This window comes from Zea mays, chromosome 10 (genome assembly GCF_902167145.1).
Source record: "Zea mays cultivar B73 chromosome 10, Zm-B73-REFERENCE-NAM-5.0, whole genome shotgun sequence".
Classification (NCBI taxonomy): Eukaryota; Viridiplantae; Streptophyta; class Magnoliopsida; order Poales; family Poaceae; genus Zea; species Zea mays.
In genome coordinates this window covers 106,400,111-106,426,851 of record NC_050105.1, presented here as the reverse complement: position 1 = coordinate 106,426,851, position 26,741 = coordinate 106,400,111, and the positions used below count along the sequence as shown (strand labels likewise).

General features: G+C 50.5%; 1 protein-coding gene across 6 annotated transcripts; it reads left to right on the top strand.

Annotated features, from left to right (window-relative positions):
• The first annotated feature begins 15,331 nt into the window (after nt 1-15,331).
• On the top strand, nt 15,332-22,749 carry LOC100193654 (uncharacterized). 6 transcript variants are annotated; one of them, XR_559662.4, is made up of 4 exons: nt 15,332-15,751; nt 16,992-18,607; nt 22,217-22,337; nt 22,432-22,749. XR_559662.4 is itself a non-coding variant. In NM_001138748.1 (2 exons), exon 2 carries the CDS (start codon nt 17,092-17,094, stop codon nt 18,274-18,276), a length of 1,185 nt encoding a protein of 394 aa, NP_001132220.1. In that variant the 5' UTR covers nt 15,428-15,751; nt 16,992-17,091; the 3' UTR covers nt 18,277-18,742. The 6 variants fall into 6 exon arrangements, 1 of the variants encoding a protein (NP_001132220.1); XR_559661.4 differs by having other exon boundaries at nt 22,202-22,337; XR_002265406.3 differs by having other exon boundaries at nt 22,166-22,337.
• Nucleotides 22,750-26,741: the final 3,992 nt, after the last annotated feature.

Genomic DNA, 26,741 nt, shown 5'->3' with positions numbered 1-26,741 from the left:
GACCGTAGGTTTCCAATCCGGCGTCCGAAAACCGTTCATACCCCTTCACCGCACCCTTTTCGCAAAAGAGCCCCTGCCTTTCCCTAGAATAAACCATCCATCCAACCATAGCGCACGAATATTACTCTAAGGTCCCTGAAATTTACTTTTTAAACCCTAGACTTCTAGAAAACCATACCCACCGCCCCTGGACTTTTATAAAGCATATAAATGAATTTGAAAAAAAAATATTTATAGTAGAGAAATAAACCCAGGAACTTGTATAAATCATAGATCCCCCATTTTAACTCTGATTCGATCCGTTCCAATTGCATTAGACTCATGATAATATTGTCTATCGTTTAGTAACCTTATTTTTACTATGTAACATAGTTATAAAAATAACACTACTTTTATTTTATGTTAACATCCAAATTATTCAGAAAATCATAACTTTTACACCTTAACTCTGATCTGGTCCGTTCATGTTGCGTTGGCTTCGTAATAAATTTGCCTACGCAAACAACATTATTTACAACATACTACTTACTGGTATAATTAGATATTGTTTACTCTATGTTTGGTGATTCATATTTTTAATCAAAGATAATTGTCCATGATTATAAACTAACTAGACCTACGACCTATAATCAAGATATATTTCAGATTAAAAGTTTAATTAGTTATTCCTCACATGATTTATATTAATTAACATATAATATATATTGTCGGGGACCATAATTAGGGGTATCCTCAAGACGCCTAATTCTCAGCTGGTAACCCCCATCAGCATAAAGCTGCAGAGGCCTGATGGGTGCGATTAAGTCAGGGATCAGTCCATACGAGCGACTCGATCACGCCTCGTCCGAGCCTAGCCTCGGACAAGGGCAGCCGACCCCGAGGGGTTTCCGTCTCGCCCGAGGCCCCCCTTTAACGGCGGACACATCTCCGGCTCGCCCGAGGCCTTGCCTTCGCTAAGAAGCAACCCTGACTAGATCGCCGCACCGACCGACCGAGTCGCAGGGGCATTTAACGCAAAGGTGGCCTGACACCTTTATCCTGACGCGCGCCCCCCAGCAGAGCCGAAGTGACCGCCGTCACTTCGCCGCGCCACTGACCGGTCTGACAGAAGGACAGCGCCGCCTGCGCCACTCCGACTGCAGTGCCACTTGACAGAGTGAGGCTGACAGGCAGTCAGGCCCTGCCAAAGGCGCCATAGGAAACTCCGCTCCGCCCGACCCAGGGCTCGGACTCGGGCTAGGACCCGGAAGACGGCGAACTCCGCTCCGCCCGACCCTAGGGCTCGGAGTCGGGCTAAGACCCGGAAGACGGCGAACTCCGCTCCGCCCGACCCCAGGGCTCGGACTCGGGCTAAGACCCGGAAGACGGTGAACTCCGCTCCGCCCGACCCCAGGGCTCAGACTCGGGCTAAGACCAGGAAGACGGCGAACTCCGTTCCGCCTGACCCCAGGGCTCGGACTCGGGCTAAGACCCGGAAGACGGCGAACTCCGTTCCGCCCGACCCCAGGGCTCGGACTCGGGCTAAGACCCGGAAGACGGCGAACTCCGCTCCGCCCGACCCCAGGGCTCGGACTCGGGCTAAGACCTGGAAGACGGCGAACTCCGCTCCGCCCGACCCCAGGGCTCGGACTCGGGCTAAGACCCAGAAGACGACGAACTCCGCTTCGCCCGACCCCAGGGCTCGGACTCCGCCCTGGCCTCTGCCGAACGACCTCCGCCTCGCCCGACCCAGGGGCTCGGGCTCGGCCTCGGCAACGGAAGACAGATTCGACCCCAGCTTCGGAGGAGCCCCCACGTCGCCCGGCCTCGGGCACGGGCCCGCCACGTCAACAGGGAGCGCCATCATCACTCCACCCCGAGCTGACTCGGGCCGCAGAGAACAAGACCGGTGTCCCATCTGGCTAGCTCCGCCAGATAGGCAATGATGGCGCCCCGCGTGCCCTGTGACGACGGCGGCTCTCAGCTCCCTTACGGAAGCAGGGGGACGTCAGCAAAGACTCGACCGCTCCGACAGCTGTCCCTCCGCCAAACTCCGTTGCTCCTCCGACAGCCACGACATCACGCCAGCAGGGTGCCAAGATCTCTCTGGCTGCCACATTGGCATGTACTTAGGGCGCTAGCTCTCCCTCCGCTAGACACGTAGCACTCTGCTACACCCCCATTGTACACCTGGATCCTCTCCTTATGACTATAAAAGGAAGGACCAGGGCCTTCTTAGAGAAGGTTGGCCGCGCGGGACGAGGACGGGACAGGCGCTCTCTTGGGGCCGCTCGCTTCCCTCACCCGCGTGGACGCTTGTAACCCCCCTACTGCAAGCGCACCCGACCTGGGCGCGGGACGAACACGAAGGCCGCGGGATTTCCACCTCTCTTCACGCCCGTCTCCGGCCACCTCGCTCTCCCCCCTTCGCGCTCGCCCACGCGCTCGACCCATCTGGGCTGGGGCACGCGACACACTCACTCGTCGGCTCAGGGACCCCCCGGTCTCGAAACGCCGACAGTTGGCGCGCCAGGTAGGGGCCTGCTGCGTGCTGACGAACAGCTTCCCGTCAAGCTCCAGATGGGCAGTCTCCAGCAACCTCTCCGGCCCGGGACGGTGCTCCGTTTCGGGAGTCTTGAGTTCATGTCCTTCGACGGCAGCTACGACATGATACTCCTTCCACCACCGCGCGACAACGACAATGGCGGCCGACAACCCGCCCGCCGGTGGCGGAATCGACGACATCTTCCCCGCGTGGTGGAAGAGCAACATTCGAGCTTGCCCAGTCCTCTCCTCCGCCAACGGAGGGGGAGGCGGGGCAACCAAGGCCAAGCGGGAGGCCGCGCTTCATCGGCCGTCGAGCGAATCGACGTTCCCAGCGCCCCGACGGAAGGCACGCCGGGCGTCGACCTCGCGTTCGAGACGAAGGCAAGCATCGTCCCCCCGCGACGCACTGATCCCGAGCAAGAAGACGACGCCAGCGCGCTCGCGGAGGGCTTGCAGGACGTCGCCCTTGTACCTGAGACGACGGTGCAACCAGTCCCCGATGTGACTACGTCGCTCCTCGTCGACCAAAAGGTACGGACTAATTCCCATCCTACGTCATTTCGACTCGGCCTCAACCCGCCTAGCGACCTCGCTTTGGCGGGCACTCTCGTTGAGGCGAGTGCAACCCCACTGGGGTTTCGTGTGCGGTCGCCCTGGGACCGATTGACGGACGTCTCGACCTACGGGCCCTCTGGGTCCGAGGAAGATGACGCTCCCAGCATCTGTTGGGATTTCTCCGGATTTGGCAACCCTGGTGCCATGCGGGACTTCATGACCGCATGTGACTACTGCCTCTCCGACTGTTCCGACGGTAGCCGCAGCCTTGACGACGAGGACTGCGGCCCAAGCCGCGAATGTTTCCACGTCGAGCTGGGGGATCCCTCCGAAGGCAACCATCTTGGCATGCCGGAGGACGGTGATCTTCCTAGGCCGGTGCCTCGTGCTGACATCCCGCGGGAGCTAGCTGTGGTCCCCGTTCCGGCGGGGGGTCACGACCCACAGCTCGAGCAAGTCCGCGGGGCGCAGGCCAGGCTCGACGAGGGAGCAGGAGCGCTTGAGCCGGTCCGCCGGGACGTCGGGCAGGTATGGGCGGGCCAACCCCCGGCCAGAGAAATACGTCACCTGCCCCAAGGTTTCCAACACCGCGTCGCCAACGACGTCAGGGTCAGGCCGCCGCCCGCATCCAGCGGGGTCGGTCAGAACCTGGCAGCCGTAGTGATGCTCCTCCGCACGATGCCGGAGCCATCAACCACCGAGGGTCGGCGAATCCGGGGAGAGCTCAAGAATCTCCTGGAAGGCGCTGCGGCCCGACGGGCCGAGAGCTCTGCCTCCCGAAGGCAGGGGTACCCCTCGGAACCTCATGCCGCGACTTCCCGATTCATGCGGGAAGCCTTGGTCTACACCGGGCGCACGCGCAACACCGCGCCTGCGGCCCCGGGCCACCTCGGCAACGAGCACCACCGTCGCGACCGTCGGGCCCATCTCGACGAAAGGGTGCGCCGAGGCTACCACCCCAGGCGTGGGGGCGCTACGACAGCGGGGAGGATCGGAGTCCCTCGCCCGAACCACCCGGTCCGCAGGCCTTCAGTCGGGCCATCCGACGGGCGCCGTTCCCGACCCGGTTCCGACCCCCGACTACTATCACAAAGTACTCGGGGGAAACGAGGCCGGAACTGTGGCTTGCAGACTACCGACTGGCCTGCCAACTGGGTGGAACGGACGACGACAACCTCATCATCCGCAACCTCCCCCTGTTCCTCTCCGACACTGCTCGCGCCTGGTTGGAGCACCTGCCTCCGGGGCAGATCTCCAACTGGGATGATTTGGTCCAAGCCTTCGCCGGCAATTTCCAGGGCACGTACGTGCGCCCCGGGAATTCCTGGGACCTCCGGAGCTGCCGGCAACAGCCGGGAGAGTCTCTCCGGGACTACATCCGGCGATTCTCGAAGCAGCGCACCGAGCTGCCTAACATCACCGACTCGGATGTCATCGGCGCGTTCCTTGCCGGCACCACCTGCCGTGACCTGGTGAGTAAGTTGGGTCGCAAGACCCCCACCAGGGCGAGCGAGCTGATGGACATCGCCACCAAGTTCGCCTCTGGCCAGGAGGCGGTCGAGGCTATCTTCCGAAAGGACAAGCAGCCCCAGGGCCGCCCATCGGAAGAGGCTCCCGAGGCGTCTACTCCGCGCGGCGCCAAGAAGAAAGGCAAGAAGAAGTCGCAATCGAAACGCGACGCCGCCGACGCGGACCTCGTCGCTGCCGCCGAGTTCAAGAACCCTCGGAAGCCCCCCGGAGGTGCTAACCTCTTCGACAAGATGCTCAAGGAGCCGTGCCCCTATCATCAGGGGCCCGTCAAGCACACCCTCGAGGAGTGCGTCATGCTTCGGCGCCACTTCCACAGGGCCGGGCCACCCGCGGAGGGTGGCAGGGCCCGCGACGACGACAAGAAGGAAGATCACCAAGCAGGAGAGTACCCCGAGGTCCGCGACTGCTTTATGATCTACGGTGCGCATGTGGCGAATGCCTCGGCTCGGCATCGCAAGCAAGAGCGCCGGGAGGTCTGCTCGGTGAAGGTGGCGGCGCCAGTCTACCTAGACTGGTCCGACATGCCCATCACCTTCGACCAAGCTGACCACCTCGACCACGTGCCGAGCCCGAGGAAATACCCGCTCGTCGTCGACCCCGTCATCGGCGACGTCAGGCTCACCAAGGTCCTGATGGACGGGGGCAGCTGCCTCAACATCATCTACGCCGAGACCCTCAGGCTCCTGCGCGTCGATCTGTCCTCCGTCCGGGCAGGCGCTGCGCCCTTCCACGGGATCATCCCTGGGAAGCGCGTCCAGCCCCTCGGACGACTCGACCTTCCCGTCTGCTTCGGAACGCCCTCCAACTTCCGAAGGGAGACCTTGACGTTCGAGGTGGTCGGGTTCCGAGGAACCTACCACGCGGTACTGGGGAGGCCATGCTACGCGAAGTTCATGGCCGTCCCCAACTACACCTACCTGAAGCTCAAGATGCCGGGCCCCAACGGGGTCATCACCGTCGGCCCCACGTACAAACACGCGTTCGAATGCGACGTGGAGTGCGTGGAGTACGCCGAGGCCCTCGCCGAGTCCGAGGCCCTCATCGCCGACCTGGAGAACCTCTCCAAAGAGGTGCCAGACGTGAAGCGCCATGCCGGCAACTTCGAGCCAGCGGAGACGGTTAAGGCCGTCCCACTCGACCCCAGTGGTGACACCTCCAAGCAGATCCGGGTTGGTTCCGGGCTCGACCCCAAATAGGAAGCAGTGCTCGTCGACTTTCTCCGCGCAAACGCCGACGTCTTTGCGTGGAGTCCCTCGGACATGCCCGGCATACCAAGGGATGTCGCCGAGCACTCGCTGGATATTCGGGCCGGAGCCCGACCCATCAGGCAGCCTCTGCGCCGATTCGACGAGGAGAAGCGCAGAGTGATAGGCGAGGAGATCCACAAGCTAATGGCGGCAGGGTTCATCAAAGAGGTATTCCATCCCGAATGGCTTGCCAACCCTGTGCTTGTGAGGAAGAAAGGGGGGAAATGGCGGATGTGTGTAGACTACACTGGTCTCAACAAAGCATGTCCGAAGGTTCCCTACCCTCTACCTCGCATCGATCAAATCGTGGATTCCACCGCTGGGTGCGAAACCCTGTCCTTCCTCGATGCCTACTCAGGGTATCACCAAATCCAGATGAAAGAGTCCAACCAGCTCGCGACTTCTTTCATCACGCCCTTCGGCATGTACTGCTATGTCACCATGCCGTTCGGTTTGAGGAATGCGGGCGCGACGTACCAGCGGTGCATGAACCATGTGTTCGGCGAACACATCGGTCGCACAGTCGAGGCCTACGTCGACGACATCGTGGTCACAACAAGGAAGGCTTCCGACCTCCTCTCCGACCTTGAAGTGACATTCCGATGTCTCAAGGCAAAAGGAGTCAAGCTCAATCCTGAGAAGTGTGTCTTCGGGGTACCCCGGGGCATGCTCCTGGGGTTCATCGTCTCCGAGCGAGGCATCGAAGCCAACCCGGAGAAGATCGCAGCTATCACCAGCATGGGGCCCATCAAGGACTTAAAAGGCGTACAGAGGGTCATGGGATGTCTCGCGGCCCTGAGCCGCTTCATCTCACGCCTCGGCGAAAGAGGTCTGCCTCTGTACCGCCTCTTAAGGAAGACCGAGTGTTTCACTTGGACCCCTGAGGCCGAGGAAGCTCTCGGGAACCTGAAGGCGCTCCTTACAAAGGCGCCTATCTTGGTGCCCCCAGCTGTTGGAGAAGCCCTCTTGGTCTACGTCGCCGCGACCACCCAAGTGGTTAGCGCCGCGATTGTGGTCGAGAGGCAAGAAGAAGGGCATGCATTGCCCGTTCAGAGGCCAGTCTACTTCGTCAGCGAGGTACTGTCCGAGACCAAGATCCGCTACCCACAAGTTCAGAAACTGCTGTATGCAGTGATCCTGACGAGGCGGAAGTTGCGACATTACTTCGAGTCTCATCCGGTAACTGTGGTGTCATCCTTCCCCCTGGGGGAGATCATCCAGTGCCGAGAGGCCTCGGGCAGGATCGCAAAGTGGGCGGTGGAAATCATGGGCGAAACGATCTCGTTCGCCCCTCGGAAGGCCATCAAGTCCCAGGTGTTGGCGGACTTCGTAGCTGAATGGGTCGACACCCAGCTGCCAACGGCTCCGATCCAACCGGAGCTCTGGACCATGTTTTTCGACGGGTCGCTGATGAAGACAGGAGCCGGCGCGGGCCTGCTCTTCATCTCGCCCCTCGGGAAGCACCTACGCTACGTGCTACGCCTCCATTTCCCGGCGTCCAACAATGTGGCTGAGTACGAGGCTCTGGTCAACGGGTTGCGGATCGCCATCGAGCTAGGGGTCAGACGCCTCGACGCCCGCGGTGACTCGCAGCTCGTCATCGACCAAGTCATGAAGAACTCCCACTGCCGCGACCCGAAGATGGAGGCCTACTGCGATGAGGTTCGGCGCCTGGAAGACAAGTTCTACGGGCTCGAGCTCAACCACATCGCTCGACGCTACAACGAGACCGCGGACGAGCTGGCTAAAATAGCCTCGGGGCGAACAACGGTTCCCCTGGACGTCTTCTCTCGGGATCTGCATCAACCCTCCGTCAAGATCGACGACACGCCCGAGCCCGAGGCACCCTCGACACAGCCCGAGGGACCCTCGGCACAGCCCGAGGCACCCTCGGCTCAGCCCGAGGCGTCCTCGGTTCAGCCCGAGGTAACCTCGGCCCCCGAGGGCGAGGCACTGGACGTCGAGGAGGAGCAGAGTGGGGCCACGCCTGATCGAAATTGGTAGACCCTGTACCTGCAATATCTCCGCCGAGGAGAGCTACCCCTCAATCAAGCCGAGGCTCGGCGGGTAGCGCGACGCGCCAAGTCGTTCGTCTTGCTGGGCGATGAGGAGGAGCTCTACCACCGCAGCCCCTCGGGCATCCTCCAGCGATGCATCTCCAACGCCGAAGGTCAGGAACTCCTGCAAGAAATACACTCGGGGGCTACACCCACATAAGGGAGGAAGAAGACATGGTTGCCTTCCGAAAGGGGTCACCCTCCTTTTAAAGGCAACTCTCCCTACGTGCGCCCCCAAACGCCACGGGCTGAGTCTTCTCCAACACGTTCCAAGGCCCTCCCCTGCGGCGCGGGGGCTGGGTCCCGCATGTCATGCAAACCGGCTCAGAGCAGAAGAAGCCAAAGCGCCGCGCGTGGTGCACACAACCGCCCAGCGGTTACAAGCGACCCCCCACTTTTGCCCAGACCAACGGGCGGAAGGAGTGGGCAGCCATGCAGGCGGCATGCAACCGCGCCAAGTGGACACGCTTCTCCGACTCCCAGCGCGCCAGCATGGAGGCCCAGGCCCACGCGTCGCGCAACCGGCACGCCGGATGCTGCATGCAGGCAACTGCACAGCCACTTGCGCCACCGTCGCGCCTCTTCGGTTGCGGAACCAATGCTGCGACTCGAGGCGACCCAGCGGCGCCAGCCTGGCGCGACGGTCAATTCGGCCGAAAGTGGGCCGGCAGTAATGACGGTGGCAGGCGGGCGGGAGCAGCGGTCACGTCGTCAGCCAGGCTCACGTCCCATCCAGGGGCAGCAAGAGAGCCTCCTCTCACGACGTGAAGACGGCGCGTCCGTGATCCGTCCCTCGAACGGCTCGCGCACGCACAACGGCCGCCCCGCCAACCACTCGCCCCGTCGCATTAACTCCGCGGCGGGATAGGCGGCGCCCCTGGCGGGAGAAGCGGGCGACGCTTCGCCTTCGCCGTAATAACCGCGCCCAAAGAGGTACGCCACGTCGTTCGATTTCGTATCCTTTTCCTTTTTTCCTCTTTCTCTATCTCTTGCAACAGGGACCGGGAAAGGGGGATACCCCGAAAAGGATCCTTCCCTGTGAAGGAACCGGGCTCCGAGCCCCCCCTTACTGATCAGAGGTTCGAAGGCTGGCCCTCCGCGGGGTTCAACAGCCGCCTCAGATCGCGTGGGCCCTACACCCACTACTGGTCAGAGGTTCGAAGGCCGGCCCCCCGAAGGGCTCCACGGCCGCCTCAGGCTACTCGGGCTCCGCGCCCATTACTGATCAGGGGTTCGAAGGCTGGCCCCCGAAGGGTTCACAGTCGCCTCAGACGCCGAGCGAGGGATGACCAGGGGTACGTTCGATACATAACCAAGGCTCGGGCTGCGCTCCCGAGGTACCCTAGGACATTTCCGAGACCAGCGGGAGCGATCTTGTAACGGAATCCCATCGGAGGGAGGCATCGAGCCCTCGGACCCCATCGCCAGGGGACCGGGTCCAGCAGATCACCCGCAGGTACTTTTGGGCGTGCCTCTGGGCCCCTAGCCGACCCCCAACGAATGGGGCACGGACGTCCACTCGGATTACCCGCTTGCAGCTCACCGGAGACACCATGTTCGGTGCCCATCGAGGGTAACATGGCGCACTCCCCCCCTCCTCCTTGCAGAAAGGCGACGTAGGGGCGTATGTAAAAAAGCCGAGTCTATCCCTGATCGCCCTCTCGCCCTGTGCGGAGGCTCGGGGGCTGCTCTCGCAAACCCGGCTCCGGCCGAACCGTTGACAGCGTCAACATACCAGCCCGAGAGCTTGGGCCCCGACCGTGCACCCGGGCTACGGCCAGTTCGCATGAGGGAACAACCAGACCAGCCGAAGCATTACGCAAGGCATTAAGACCTCGAAGGAGTGAAACCACTCCTCCGAGGCCTCGGGGGCTACACCCGGCGGGTGCGCTCGCGCGCACCCACCGGAACAAAATGCAACCGAGAAAGGCTGGTCCCCTTGCAAAAAAGTGCGACGAAAGCCTCCAAGCGAGTGCTAACACTCCCTTCGAGGCTCGGGGGCTACTGTCGGGGACCATAATTAGGGGTACCCTCAAGACGCCTAATTCTCAGCTGGTAACCCCCATCAGCATAAAGCTGCAGAGGCCTGATGGGTGCGATTAAGTCAGGGATCAGTCCATACGAGCGACTCGATCACGCCTCGTCCGAGCCTAGCCTCGGACAAGGGCAGCTGACCCCGAGGGGTTTCCGTCTCGCCCGAGGCCCCCCTTTAACGGCGGACACATCTCCGGCTCGCCCGAGGCCTTGCCTTCGCTAAGAAGCAACCCTGACTAGATCGCCGCACCGACCGACCGAGTCGCAGGGGCATTTAACGCAAAGGTGGCCTGACACCTTTATCCTGACGCGCGCCCTCGGCAGAGCCGAAGTGACCGTCGTCACTTCGCCGCGCCACTGACCAGTCTGACAGAAGGACAGCGCCGCCTGCGCCACTCCGACTGCAGTGCCACTTGACAGAGTGAGGCTGACAGGCAGTCAGGCCCTGCCAAAGGCGCCATAGGAAACTCCGCTCCGCCCGACCCAGGGCTCGGACTCGGGCTAGGACCCGGAAGACGGCGAACTCCGCTCCGCCCGACCCCAGGGCTCGGACTCGGGCTAAGACCCGGAAGACGGCGAACTCCGCTCCGCCCGACCCCAGGGCTCGGACTCGGGCTAAGACCCGGAAGACGGCGAACTCCGCTCCGCCCGACCCCAGGGCTCGGACTCGGGCTAAGACCCGGAAGACGGCGAACTCCGTTCCGCCCGACCCCAGGGCTCGGACTCGGGCTAAGACCCGGAAGACGGCGAACTCCGTTCCGCCCGACCCCAGGGCTCGGACTCGGGCTAAGACCCGGAAGACAGCGAACTCCGCTCCGCCCGACCCCAGGGCTCGGACTCGGGCTAAGACCCGGAAGACGGCGAACTCCGCTTCGCCCGACCCCAGGGCTCGGACTCGGGCTAAGACCCGGAAGACGACGAACTCCGCTTCGCCCGACCCCAGGGCTCGGACTCCGCCCTGGCCTCTACCGAACGACCTCCGCCTCGCCCGACCCAGGGGCTCGGGCTCGGCCTCGGCAACGGAAGACAGATTCGACCCCAGCTTCGGAGGAGCCCCCACGTCGCCCGGCCTCGGGCACGGGCCCGCCACGTCAACAGGGAGTGCCATCATCACTCCACCCCGAGCCGACTCGGGCCGCAGAGAACAAGACCGGTGTCCCATCTGGCTAGCTCCGCCAGATAGGCAATGATGGCGCCCCGCGTGCCCTGTGACGACGGCGGCTCTCAGCTCCCTTACGGAAGCAGGGGGACGTCAGCAAAGACTCGATCGCTCCGACAGCTGTCCCTCCGCCAAGCTCCGTTGCTCCTCCGACAGCCACGACATCACGCCAGCAGGGTGCCAAGATCTCTCCGGCTGCCACATTGGCATGTACTTAGGGCGCTAGCTCTCCCTCCGCTAGACACGTAGCACTCTGCTACACCCCCATTGTACACCTGGATCCTCTCCTTACGACTATAAAAGGAAGGACCAGGGCCTTCTTAGAGAAGGTTGGCCGCGCGGGACGAGGACGGGACAGGCGCTCTCTTGGGGCCGCTCGCTTCCCTCACCCGCGTGGACGCTTGTAACCCCCTACTGCAAGCGCACCCGACCTGGGCGCGGGACGAACACGAAGGCCACGGGATTTCCACCTCTCTTCACGCCCGTCTCCGGCCACCTCGCTCTCCCCCCTTCGCGCTCGCCCACGCGCTCGACCCATCTGGGCTGGGGCACGCGGCACACTCACTCGTCGGCTCAGGGACCCCCCGGTCTCGAAACGCCGACATATATCTTTTATGGTTTAATCACCTAAACCTTTGGAAAGTCATATCTTCTTAAAACATAACTCCGATTTTAGTAGTTCTCGAACCCACGATCTCGTAGCAACACATATATTACTCTTATGCAATTTGTTCTAATGTCTGGTGTAATGTTAATTTTGCCTATACCATGTTTGTTTGTATTGCTATGACTAACAACGAGGCTACAAGTCATCTGAAGAGCAAGTTGGTACCTGGAATCTTGAGTCTCAGGCAAGTCGTGCCCTTGATCACTCCTTTCTACCTAATAATGTTCACTATTAATCACTGTGACATGCTCGGGATTAATTCGATGGGACCTAATAGGTTTTCCCTAGCACTGTTCATCCCTCACCTTGCAGACAGATGAATTATTGGGTAGATTTGCTATTGCTCCACCTGGTTTTGAGAAACTAATGTTTTATTATGATCATGTTCCAATTATGTTGTTGTTTAATTATTGTTCATAATAAGATCATATTGTTAATTGGAACATGGATAACCATATGGTAAAATAGTGCTACCACAAGGGTGGTATGGGACGCCCTTGGCTGACTAATTAGGAAAGATAGTGGAGGACTACCTTATCCAAAAGGGGCAAGGGCAGTAGGGGAGTGGTCAGTGTAGGGAGGTCCTTGGGTTGATTTTGCTGCGATGAACGTCAAGCGAGGGTATCCTGCATTGGAGCTTCCTAGAACTGTAGTGGGTTTTCTGAAGCTAGTGGAACTTTGTAAAGGCCTCGTAGTGTTACCCTGCCTCGCCTCCTTGGTAGAGGTGTATGGGATTCATGGCCCCTTGACAAATGGGTAACATGACTTGTGGGTAAAAATGCACAACCTCTGCAGAGTGTAAAACTGGTGTATCAGCTGTTGGGGTCCTTCCTCTTCCGAAGGTCCTAAAAAATGTGTCTAACCATATGTCTTCAGCATGATTATGAATAATTACATGAAGCTTCGACTTTGGGATGAAGAACTTCTTTTATGACGGGAGACAAAGAGTGGGCGATGAAGCTAAAAGCCAAGGACCTTCGGCCTAACATATTGACGAAGCTCAAAGCGTGATGATAACTGAAAAGGGCTAAAGACCTTATAGTCCTCAATAATTCATGTTAGGATTATAGGCAGTTACCAGGGATATAAATGTACTTTTATCCGGGCTGCGTCCCGTGCCTATAAATAGATGAACAGTAACACCGTACTGTTCACGCTGGATTGTAATCGCTCTCGCGTCATTCTTGCTCTCCTACCTTTTGGCAAGCCGAATGTACCATTATAATATGAATATTCTTAATACTTATTCATGTTTAACAAAGATAATAATGAATGAGTTATTGATATACAACAATTATTATCTTTGTTCCTCTGTATTCTTCTGTACTCATTCACTTTTCTATTTATATTCATGCCTATATATTAATATGATGAAGGTGTGTCCTTCATGACCTTCGTCTGAAGATCATTATATCCGAGAGGAAATAATGCTTCGAAGGACGAAGGCCTTTAACCATTAACAATTGTGTTGCCTTGTTCTTGATTTATAGCATTTGAGAACAAGCAGACAACATCAGCCGTGCTCACGATCATGAGCAGCTCGGACACTCACATGATTAACTTATGGAATTAAACTTAATTTTTCATATGCATTGCATTGTGGGTGTTATTATCAATTTTGATCTACTACTTATTTGGGTTGGTATCTACTTACACTTAGTAACTGCTAATAAAATTTTGACCAACTTTAAAAGCAATGCTCAACTTTAACCATTCTCTTTGGTAAGCCTTACACTTCACATGAGCTCCCACCTTTGGTGTGTTCATGCACATTATTCCCCACAACTTGTTGAGCGATGAACATATGTGAGCTCACCCATGATGTCTCACACCCCACAGGTCAAGAATAGGTACCCACAGGATGAAGCGCATGGAGGATGCTGAGATGAGTTCGTGAGAGGTCTAGATCATCGTCTCCCAGTCAACTTTGGGTTGCTGGATTGTTGTCTACATATGATGTAATTATTTATTTATTTTATACAGAACTCCTATTATATAGTAAAGATGTGACATTCATTTCTGTACCATGAGTCATCATATGTGTGAGACTTGGTCCCAGCACACTTGGTAATTATGTTCGCGTCCGGGTCTTGGTGCCCCCGAAAGTCGGGTGTGTCAGAGACCTCTTGGCAAATGGGTAACGCGGCTTGTGGGTAAAGACGTGTAACCTCTGCAAAGTGTAAACCTGGTATATCAATCGTGCTCACAGTCATGACCGATTCAGGACTCTCGCATGATTAAATGATGGAACTAAACTTAAATTTGGCATGCATTGTAAGATTTTATTCATCTATGATCTCTTATTTAATTAGGATGGTATCTACTTACACTTAGTAATTGTTAATAAAATTTTGATCAACTTATTAAAAGCAATGCTCAGTATTAACTATTTACCTTGGTAAGTCGTTCCCACCGTAAGTGAGCTCATGCATATTATTCCCCACACTTGCTGAGCGATGAACGTATGTGAGCTCACCCTTGTTATAATCACACTAGGTCAAGAACATGTACCACTGGAGGAGCATGAATGATGCTACGATAAGATTCAGAGAGGTCTAGGTCGTCGTCTCTCAGTCCACTATGGTTGTGAAGGATCGTGTCGTCACATGATGTAATTTATTTAGCTATTTTGTACAGAACTTTTATTATATAATAAAAATGTGACATTGATTATGTACCATGAACTATCATATGTGTGAGACTTGATCCTAGTACATATTCAATACACACCTGAGTTTGCCCTTAAATCCGGATGTGATAACTGTCGATAGCGGAAACAATAAAACATCGATTGAATTGTCTCAAACAAAAAAATGGTGTGACATGAATGCATCACTCAAGTTTTAAAAATTGCATTTCATAAATTTTCAATTTAAAAATAATGTGTGTCATACTCCACAAATTCAAACAAAAAATATTATTTAAAATAAAATTTGGCATTCAAAATTTTTTAGAATGTTACAGATGGGTGGACTCTCCTGACTTGTTACAGATACGGTGGACTCTCCTGACTTGTGTCATACTCCACAAATTCGATCAAGTTTTTCACTTTGTTGCTTTTGAATGATAGACTTGAGACTAGAAATATATCTTTAGAAGGACGAGTCAATTTCCACAAGACTGTCGTGATGACGTTGAAGGGACATTAGTATATCTCTTCCTTGATTTCTCGACTTTCTTCTATCATTAGATGGTTCATTTTGAATATTTAGTAGAGTGTGAAAGGCGTCATATTTCTCTATGCTCGCTAGTTTATTTTTAACTAAAACACAATAAATAAAAAAGAATAGATGAAATCACAAATAAATATAATACAATCGTTACTATTGGTTTCAGATTAAAACTAATGGTTTGAACTATTAAATTATAATCTATAGAGATAAAACAATATAAAATACTAAATCAGTAGAATTCGTTGCGGAAGGCAAACGAACAGTATCAAAGCCTAGTACCAATGGTATGTTTCGCTCGCAATGTTACGTGCGCTCGTAATGCATTTAGATGTGTTATAGACCTACTAGACAAGTATTTAGAGCTAGCAAAACTAAAATGACAAAGGAACAAATGACAAAAAAAAATCCGTAAAAGAAGACTGCAGGGCAGGCAGCCAGTGAAGAAGAAGGGAGGGGCGAGTCAGAGAGAACAAGTACAACAACATCGAGACCGAGACGGAACGGAGAACGGCCGCAGCTCAAACACCAGGCAAGCCCAACCCGACAGCAGTCAGCAACCTCGCACCACCACCTCCGTCGCAGCATCAGGCCAGCAGCCGCCGGCGCCGGGAGCCGTCGCGAAGCACCCCAGGCCTTGCCCCCTCCTGCAAACGAAGTGTTCCGTGAGAGCACGCTTCGGCGACATAGCGGCCACAGCTGCAGCATCCTGTGGAGACCGGCGAGAACAGCACCAGGAGCTGCTCCCGATCACTCCTGCAACACACGGCCTCGCCCGTGCCTGCGCGCGCGCAGAAGTAGCAAAGGTGAGAGCTCTGGGCCCCCGTTCCAATCCCCCCGCCTCTAACCGACCCCACGCGCGGTGCGGCTGCGGCCGGCAATGGCGGACCGGCGGCCAATGGCGGCCGCGCCAGTTGCCAGCGCAGCCTCGGACTCACTATTTGGGCGCCGGGGAGCTAGAATTCGGGTGCGGAAGCTTCGCTTTGGGGTCGGAATTGGGTGACCCGGATTGGATCAGAGAAGGCGAGCTGGGGATTGGGGAGTTTGAGCTCTACACTCGTGTGACTCGTGTCGTGGCAGGGTTTGGTGTTGCCGTGTAAGCTGTGCTGCGGTTTCTTTATTCCCTTTGTTTGGTCGATGTCTTCTTGCTCTGTGCACGGGTTCGAGCCTGAAAGTTTGAATTTCGTGCGAAACCCTAGCTGTATTGTCTCTTTGATTGAGATGACGTGGATTTGATCGGCAAACCTTGTGTTTGTGGAATTACATATATGATCTGAACTTTTCAACAGTATCTTAACACAATCTGGTCACTCTGGAGCTTGTTATTTGGGCTCTCTGTTTGGTGGATATTTGGAGATGTTGTTGTCCTTCGATTAGAAGTAAGACGATTTTACAGAATCAGGCTTATCTGGCAGCAGATGGTCACAATTTTTTTTGTGTGGACCTAGATTGGAGTGCTCTTGGTAATGTCATAGCTGGTTCGGTTTACCCCAGGAAAACATCAGATTGAATTTTGTGCTGTTGTGAATAAAGGCAGGTTGGTCACCTCAGGGAAACATGCCCCCTTTTTTCTCTTTAGTATCTGTTTCAGAATTGCTTTTCTTTTAGTTTAGAGTTGACCTGAACATGCCATTTTTAACGGAATTAGTAGTGTGAGTTCCTTTGTTTGTGGTTCATTTTCAACATGAGTTGGATTCCATTCCTACATTTGTTAAAGCTATGCTGGCCTGTATTGGATTACAAGAGTTTGTACCATTATGGGCTAATGCATCTTTGGTTTATGCATAGCGATTGACATATGGGGTAGAGTAATCCTAATTTCTGATTGCTTTCTATAATTTTTTTTATCCCACAGTCACCTCTTATCTCAATCCCAATCCCGTCTGCCAAATTTATACTAAGCACAACTTTAGTATTCTATTAGTTGGAGATACTGATTAACTATTCTTGGGTAAGCCAGTGTCTACTGGTGGCATGTTTTTCCATGCTTTTTCTCATGACTTTACACTTTTTATATGTTTTTGATTGAGATATTTTTCATTGCAGTGATTTTCCATGATTGGCAGTGTAGTATCGGATTCAGAGTTCTTCGTGGTATTCTACTTTGCAGTTCAGTTGTAGATATATGGAATTCTTTTCCTGAGAAATGCCGTCCTCTACACCACCATCAGTACAACCCACTCCAAGCCTTCAGACATTAACATCTCCTGCAGTAGCCCAGAATACTCATATTGATGTTAGTGAGATCAAGTCCAAGATTTTTAAGAGGATAGGACATGAACGAGGAAATAAATACTTTCAGCACCTGGAAAGGTTCTTATCTTCAAGATTGAGCAAGAATGAATTCGAGAAGCTCTGTCTTGTGGCACTTGGCCGTGAAAACCTCCCATTGCACAACCACCTTATCTGTTCCATTCTACATAATGCCAGTCGAGCTTGTGGCCCACCTGTAATTAATGACCCTAAGCTGGTCAGAGGTGCCACCACTTCTGGCCATGCAGTTGTTCCTCCTGTCTGGGACAATGGTGGTGCCTTGAACCTAAATGCCAAAGAGAAAAAACCATTAATCAGAAGGGAAAATGTACTAACCCAAAAGTCATCACTGAATCATTGTGAGACTATTATGCTGGAGAATGGTGTTCATCATTTGAGTGATCTGAAGAGATGTACACAATTTCAAAAAAAAGACCATGTAGAGCTGCTCATCAAGCGACCGCGTGTGGAGAAGGAACCAGTCAGTTTACATAATTCTCTACACAGCAATAGGTTTTCTAAGGCTTCAAGAGAAAACCTGGGTCAAGAAATTATACACCAATTCCAAGGTCCAGTTCAAGCACCACTTGGCATTCAGTTACGTCATGGCAGTTTTGGTGTGGCCCAAATACCTTTACCCCTTGCTTCTGTGAGTTCAAAGGATACCTCTGATACTTGTATTGAAGATGGTGAACTCTGTGATACTTCGTCAGTGAAGAAAAGGATGGACAAAGTGGCAGGAGCAAATGGGTTGGAAGGGGTCTCGATAGAGTGTGCTAATTTGTTGAATAATGGCATTGATGTTTTCATGAAGCAGTTAATTGGATCTTGCATTGAATTAGTTAGAGCAAGGTCTCGACATGGCAAACTAAGGCATGAGACATTGAAGCAGCAGCTGTGCCGAAAGCTAATAAATGGTGTATCAGTGCATAACCATGTTCCTGGGCAGAGTTCTGTTATACCTCCAGAGACAAATTCCATCTCCATGCAGGACTTAAAGGCAGTAATAGAGTTAAACCCTTGTTTGCTTGGGATTAATGCATCACTGCTACACGAAAAGATCAATTCATATGACTAGTAGGATGGAGCTAGTTGTATTCATCTCGTCACAAGATCCTATGATCTTGATGGTCTGTCTTGTTTCATGGCTGTTGTAATCAAGCCATAAGTTTATTGATGGGTGGCGGTGAAGGCAAGCGCATTCTGTGCAGTACCCTGATTGTTTTGCATGTCATCTCCAGTGCAATCTTCCAGAATGAACAAAAAACTGTGTACCTGCTGGGTGCAGTACTAAAATAATTCATTTCATCCACCTAAGGAGTAAGGACTACGATGGGCGAAAGTGCTCCAGAGATAACTATGTTGCTGGACTCCAGACAAATTGAGGAACCATATCAAAGATTTGATCTGTAAGTTTATCATAACTAATATGTGCTTGTGCATTTCAACTTTTACATTTGTAGCATAGATACAACTGTTTCTAGTTATTTATTTGCACTCAGTTTTGTTTCAATGTCACAATAAATAGAAACTTTTTATAAGTCATGTCGGGAACACTTGTAGCGTTGATGTGTGAGTATATTTTCATCAGAACTGATGGTAACAAAGACTAAACTGACACTAGTCATGTCCAACTATTAAGACAACAATTGTTTCTCAAAGATGAACAGTGGAAACACCCTTTTGTAAGATAGTAGATTCTGTTGAGCTCTTGGCCCCAATTATGCCAATAACACTCTGTTTATATTGTGGTACTTGGCACACGATTTTCTTATAATCATCTGCTGTTGCTGAGACAAAGCAGTCCTATGGTGTCAAGTACACTTTCTTCTTTCACTTGAGTTTTATATTTTATCTTACTTGCATGTGTTTGACATCATTTGCAGTTTGAATGAATATATTAAAAAAAACTCGACCGGGGAGGGTAAGACCACCCTCGCGGCTTTCCATGGATAGAAGATCACAGCGAACGATCCTGACCGAGAAACCCCCGAACCCTGCCCTCCCGTCACTAACGGGTCGACTCACAGGCTTTCCACACTGCAAAGGCCCACCCAGGCCAGAGCCAGCCACAGCCGAGTCGCTCCCCTGAGAGCGGGTGAGGACAGCAAGCAGATTTTTTTGTGAGAAATCGGGGATCGAATCCCCGACCTGGTGAAGGGGACCTCGCCGCCTTCACCACCCGGGCTAAGCCTGGTCCTCTTTGAATGAATAGATTGTTTCTTACTATTATGAATTTGTGCTTAATTGGCCATTATTCTTCAGTAGCACTGCTAATCAATGGGATCGTAGCAGTCAGCACCTGGTTCAGAGAGATTTATCCATGTTCCCTAGAAATTTCATCCTAGTGAAGTTTTCAAGCGGTTTAGTAAGGTTAATGGATCCTGTTTTTCAGAACTTTACCTATCATTATCATTAATAAAGAATATGGATGAACAACTTTTGAGGATTGGTAGCTATAGATAAGGGTATCAAGTGCAGAAAGGGCAAACTTTTCTGTGGGATAGAAGGGATCCACTTGGAAGGTGTATAATATTGGACTGAATAGCTAAATGTAAATAATGATAAACTATATATGTCTTTGTGATGGGCTTAGATTGGTAGGGGATGAGAAGCGTAGATTGTAGTGGAAGGAGGTTGGAGGGCAAAGGACGACGGGGACATGGCGGTGGCCATGGTGCCCGTGCCGTAGGAGGCTGGCAGCCTGGGCAGCAGGGGCAGGGACAGTGTGCGGCACAGGAGGGAGGGGGAATCTAGTATCTCAGTCTGAACCACTTTGTTATTCCGCTATGATAAATGACAGGGCAAACCTCGTTTACCAATGCAATTTAATATTTTAATCTGAACACCTTTGAGGTGGAATACACATGTTGGTAGATGCACTTTTATGCAGGCTTATGAATTAGAGGCCTAATCTTGTCATGTTATACAATTGCATTAATATCTACACACCTATTCGTGGTTCATATATCACCCACACTGTTTCTGCAAAACCCACCAGCACCTTGTGAGTTGAAAACTAGAGATAAGAACAGTTCTGTTAGTTTGGAAGGTTTCTTTTTCTATATGTTCTATGTATTAGGCATATGTTTCTTCAGTCTAAAGATCTCTGTTTCAAAGGTGTTGCCTAGGCACTTAGGCTTATGTTTCTTCAGTCTAGAGTTCTCTCTCCCTTAGGCACCTAGGTGTCCAGGTGGCTGCAGCTCACCTTCGGTGTCTAGTTATGCCTTGCCGCCTAGTTGATAAGGTGTGTGCCTTGGGTCACCTTGTCATCTTTGAAACCATTTTAGAGATCATTTCTTAAATCTCATATTGGGTCATGCCTACAAGGGAGAAGTTTCATACCCATTATGAATTGTACAATAGTGAACTAGCTGTACACTTTTGTAAAGTTCTTACATCAGTATTTAGTCTACTTGGCAGTTAGCCCCTTCTAAATATGTTCACAACATCTACAAATAAAAAATAAAGGGTATAGGTTACAACTACATAAGTCGCTGAATCTCTGGCATGATACAATGCATTTGGGGATCTTTTCACCATGTGATACACCTTGTGGTCTGGATGGCTTGTTGTCAAGGACTCCAGCTTACGTCCCTTAATATACCACTGTTGCTTAATGCTTAGAAAACATAAGGCCAGTATCTTGTGGAGGTCTGCTGTATGCATGATCATCTGAGAAGGTTTTCGATCTCTTTGATGCAGATAGAGATGCAGGAAAATAGCATTATGAAATTGGAAGTTTGCATTTCATAATGCTCCTGTCGTGATCTTTTGACAATTCATAAAAAAGATGTTGATAGACAGATAGGGAATAGATCTAGGGAGGCGGATCTATTTGGAATTATTGCAACACATCTCACTATGTACATGGCTCTATTAATAGTTGTAGTTAGTTGATGTAAATAATTCATTCCCAACTAATAGAGAAGATACCATACAGTCCCATTTGAAGTGATAAGCCTCATTAAGCCTTGCCATAGCACCAACTGTCAGTATTACTACTGTTTACACATGAATATTCTCATATAGCTATTGAAGTGCTTGACAAATCTATTGTACAGCAGTTCTAGTGAGGCATTGGTTGTCAGGTTATTACTGCCGACATAACAAGAGTGACCGACATTTAACCACTTAGTTCCTTGATTTATTGTTACTGAGTTGCTCTCCTAGGTGTTATGCACAGCACAGCAATCCTGAACATTCTGTATCTTGATATGATAGACTAATAAAACAAGAGGCTATGGCATGAGGGTGTGTACTAAGAAGGTTTGCTGTAGCCCTCCTGTTTGTACGATTTCCTTTCTTAGAGCAAGTACAATAATGATCTTATAGCCAAGCTAATGCTGATGTTGAGAAGAGAAGAGGCAAGAGCTTATTTCTCATGCAAGTGACTTGCTGGGCACGGGAGCTTATGCGTAGTGGGCCCAAGTAGCAAGTGTATTGAGAAGACAGAAAAGAGAATTTGAGACATTGTACCACATAATAAAAAAACCTTTTTATATAAACAAGAGACGACTAATGTAGTAATGTATAACATAGCTCTTATAACTTGACCTATAGCCAAGCACTTGACTGTACCATTGACCTTGCTTTTAATGAAATGCCATGCAGCCTTCATGCGTTGTTCGATAAAAAAATATTAAATAGGGAGTTAGTAAATTTCTGTTTCATGTTTAAGGGATTATTCTCTTTTCTGAGGATGTAGCGCTAGTAATGATATTTAGAGTATTACCTCTTGAGTAAATGTACCCTAGAGATTGGACCATTTTTTATGCATCATTTGTTTAAAGCCCACTTATTGATAAACAAATGATGTTTATAAGGCATGCAATGTTTGAGTCTTTGTATACATGCCCTCAGCTTGATTAATCTTTTGTACCATAATACAAGGATAAACATCTGCGTTACATTTGGTGAAGAACATTACTCGTGAAGTTTTATACGTGTCTCAATTTTCTTTCAAGCTTCAAGCATTATATGCTGATGATACCAATCTGTAGATGGGTTATGTCCAGGTTTGGGTGTCACGGCCCCACAAAGCTTTCCTCTGCAATTGATACAAAGATAGGGTAGTGTGAAACAAAGCCTGGTGGCTGTTTCTTCGTGCTGTTTGCCCGAGCGTTGGCAAAGCATTTGGTAGGCTCATTATCTTGTGGCAGAAGTACATATTTCGGTATATTCGGTTCCCTTAACTGACAAATAGTGGAATATCTTATTTTGGGATGTGCAGTTCTTAATCATGGTTTATTGGCACGCTCAGTGTTGCGTCCCCAGGCACTCTCCTTACAGAAGTGCAATAATGCGGACAAACCACTCCACTGGTTTTTCTATGTTGATTGTTGTGTAAACGCCGATTGATTTGTACAAGTAAATCAATGTATCATGTCTAAATAACTCATACATAGTGTTGGTTTCATGTTTTAGTTCCCAAGTTTTGCAAATATATGTTTACGGTATTATGTTTGTATAAACAAGTTTTGTGACGACACTTCTCGATTCTTCATGACTACTTGCATTGTAATGCAATAAAGTCGTCATAGTATCCACATCCTTTGTTTGGTTCTGACGTAATAAACATATGCTACCACGGTTTCATTTTGCGCTACTCTATCTTTGGAAGGAAGATTTTGTAAATTTAGGGAGTGTTTGTTTTTGAGTCATCCTCCTAAACTTTGGGGTGCCGTTTGGCTCACATATTGGTAACATTATAGTTAACCAATAACATAAAATCATGTTTGTTTAAGTTCAACCGTAATTGAATACCACACTAGAAATAAATATCGGCCTATTCAAACTTGTTACCATTGGTATTCGAGTGTGAATCATTACTATTTACGTTACATTTCGTGAACCAAATGGCACCAGAGTTTAGTGACTAAGATTTTTCTATTTGGAATATCACATTTAGTCATGTTGTTTGAAAGTTTAGGGACTAAAAGTGACTAAAATTTAGTCACTAAAGTTTAGAAGGTGCGAATCAAACACCCCCTTAGTGGAGTGGGTCACTGGGAGTTTAGTGTAGTGGTGGTAAACATTTAAATAAGTTATTTTGTTTCTTTTTAGATTTAAAATAATTTTTAAAATTATAAAAATTTATATTATAAATTATAGCTTCGAGAACCTAGAGCAGTTTTAAATAGATCTTAAGGCCATCTCGAGCTAGGGATGGCAACAGGGAATAGCTCCCCATTCTTGCAACGAATAAGATTTTCTATAGGTATTCCCACGAATGCTTGTTGTGGACATTTCTTCCACATCTTTATTTCCTACGGGGATAAAACCCTGGCAGGTATCCAGGAATGGGGTATCCAAAATAAGCCCATAACTTATGGTGGCCTGTCTAGGTTAGCAAAGTCCCGACGAGCAACTCTGCGAGGTGGATGGGTCAACCAAGTCCCATTGAGCAACTCTGCAAGGCGGAAGAGCCGACCTTGTCCCATCGAGCAACTCTACGAGGTGGACTGACCGACCAAGTCTCGCTGAGCAACTTTGCGAGCAGGACTGGCCAACCAAGGCCCACCGAGCAACTCTGCGAGGCGGAGAAGTAAAGGCCCAAACGGGGCTAGTACACCTGTGGGCCCCAACGTAATGTCCTCATGTCACGCGCGCGGCAGGAGCACGCCTATACTTGACTAATGTGGAGGCAAGGCAAGCACTCTTATCCCACGCCGGACACGGTAGGGCACGTCATTACCACACACCATCTTAGATGATGCCATGACGCGTCGGAGGAATGACGTGGTCTCTAACGATGGGACGAGTCGTCGCCACATACGACCCTTAGTATCCCCTAACTCTGCCCCATGGGTCCTGACAGGCGCTGCTACATGGAACCTCGTCATTGGAATCCCTACAGTGAACTGTATATCGGATAAATAGAGTGATCCACCGTACTGGGAGTACGATTACGCACGTACCAGAAGACGACGTTAGAACTATGTTAGCGGGACCACCGTAGAAAAATAGGTCGTGCCCTCTGTAGGAAATGGGTGACACCTAAGAGGGGGGGGGGGGTGAATTAGGACTTCTAAAACTTTCGCTAATCTAGACCACAAATAAATCCCTAGAGCAAAATCTATGCAAATGATCAAACTAGAAAGTGCAAACTAGGTTTTGTCTAAGTGTTGCTATCTCTACCGCAATGGCTAAGTTTCAATCTACACTATATAAGTATGAATACAAGATTGAAACTTAAATACTTAATATAAATGCGGAAACTTTAAAGAGCAAAGTAGAGAAGCAAACTCTCGTGGATGACACTGGTATTTTTACCGAGGTATCCGGAACCGCGCAAGGTCCCGACTAATCCTCGTTGGTGCCCTACGCAAAGGGAAGCTCACGCGAGGGCCAAGCACCTCAGTCGAGTAACTCCGTAGAGAGCGGTGGGCCTTCTCCACGCGCAATTGGTGCTCCGCTTCTGGCTCCTCTAGGACGCTCCCCGCCGTCTCCACTATCGAGCTTCCGGCCGAAACGCCGCGGGCCTCGTTCCCTTTGGTACACGGTGGTGGCCGTGCACAAACGCGGTTGTCACGGTCTCGCAAAACTTTCGCCCCACTCAGTACAATTATAACGGCTCACGCAAGAGCCAAGAGGTTGTGTGGTTTTACAAAACTCACTCAACTAACTAGGGTTCACCTAGAGCAAGCGCTAGAACGGTCTAACTAACCTAAGCACTTCACAAAGCACCTACGCTAATCACCGAGTGATTCTATTAAGCACTTGGGTGTAAGAGCACTTGGGAATGTCTACTATATGCCTTGGTATGTCTCTTGGGCTCCCACACATGGAAATGGCCGGTTGGGGTGTATTTATAGCCTCCAACACAAATCTAGCCGTTGGAGGAAAGTTGCTGCTTTCTGCGGTCACACCGGACAGCACACTGTTCCTTGTCCGGTGCGCCTAGCCGTTACCCTGTCAGAGCAGGTGATTGTTGGCGCCGCATGCTTTCACACCGGACAATCCAGACTTCACACCGGACAGTTTGGTGCTCTTCCCTCCGAGTGCCACCTGGAACTAGCCGTTAGGGCTGATGTTCCTGGGTCACTGGACAGCCCGGCGTGTGGGCACCGGACAGTCCGGTGCTCCTCGCACAGACAGTCCGCAGGCAACACACATCTTCATTTTTGGACTTTTCTTGGATCTTTTTAATGTCTTCTTTTGAGGTGTTGCTTTCCTCAATTCCTTGGTCCAAGTAATTCTAGCATCCTGTGAACTACAAACACAAACACTAGGAAATTCATTAGTTCACGGATTGTGTTAATCATCAAACACCAAAACTCATTAAGCCAAATAGCCCGTTGTCCATTTTCATTACAATCTCCCCCCTTTTTGGTGATTGATGACAACACAACCAAAACAAGCAAATAATACAAGTATTTAAATGAAAATATGCAATCTACTTGCTAGGATGCATGTTTGTCCCCACAATGTGATATTATGGACTTAAGCCTCCCCCTAACTCCATGATTCACTTACTTCCTATTTTGGACCAAATAACCAAAACCACTTGAAAAACCACTTACAGATTTTAAAATTTTGAATTGGTGGTGTTTGGTGTTTGATACATTTTTCATTGCTTTGGTCCCTAGACTTCTCCCCCTTTGGCATCAACCATCGAAAAGGAAGACATTGATAGCATGTAGGAAGTAAGTAAGACTTGCCCTCATAAGGAATTGAAACACTTGTAGGTTACCATGAAATGATAACTCCCCCTAAATGAGTGTTCTCTTTAGAAAGAAATTTCTCCCCCTTTTTAGAGACGAAGAAATACTCCCCCTGACAGAGGTCTTCTACTTAGGAAAAATCATGTGAAAATTAGAGGTGCAAGACATAATTTGAAAAGACTAACTTCCCTTATGCATAGATAACATAATGTGAGTTAACCACATATGCATTTTTTAGCAACATGGAAGTATATGATATAAAAATATAGCCTGATCAAATATTGGAGAAGACGTGTAAATGATACTAAATATAGTCTCAAAAGATACCAATTGAAAGTCAATGGCAGGCCAATTGAAAGTCAATGGCGGGCCGATTGAAAACCAATGGCAGGTTTGTGAGACATGAGAGTTCTTGGAGATTTTGCAGTGGAAGATTATTGTCTTTCTCTGGGGACTTCATTTTCCTTACAATGAGACTATCACAAGAAATAGACTTGAAAGAGGTGTTAGTCTCAAAGTCTTAGATTATAGAGTAACCCCCCTGAAAGTGTGCATACAAGTTTTGAATACTTATAGGAGACATACACTTTGATTTGATATCAATAGGGGCGATTTATCTATAATCCGAACTTTGGCACATATAAAATTAAATGATACAAATTGTAGAATATGAGTGTTTTACTACTTGTAGGATTTTAAAAATATCAATTGATGTATCATTTACTATGGAGTGATATAGAAGCTATGTGCTGTGCTTAAATAAACATTTTAAACCATGTAGGTTTGCTTAAGTGTGTGAATTGAAAGCAAGCAATCCTACCATGTGGTTTACCTAGTATGCATGCATTTAAGCAAAAGTAAGTACAAATTGTAATAC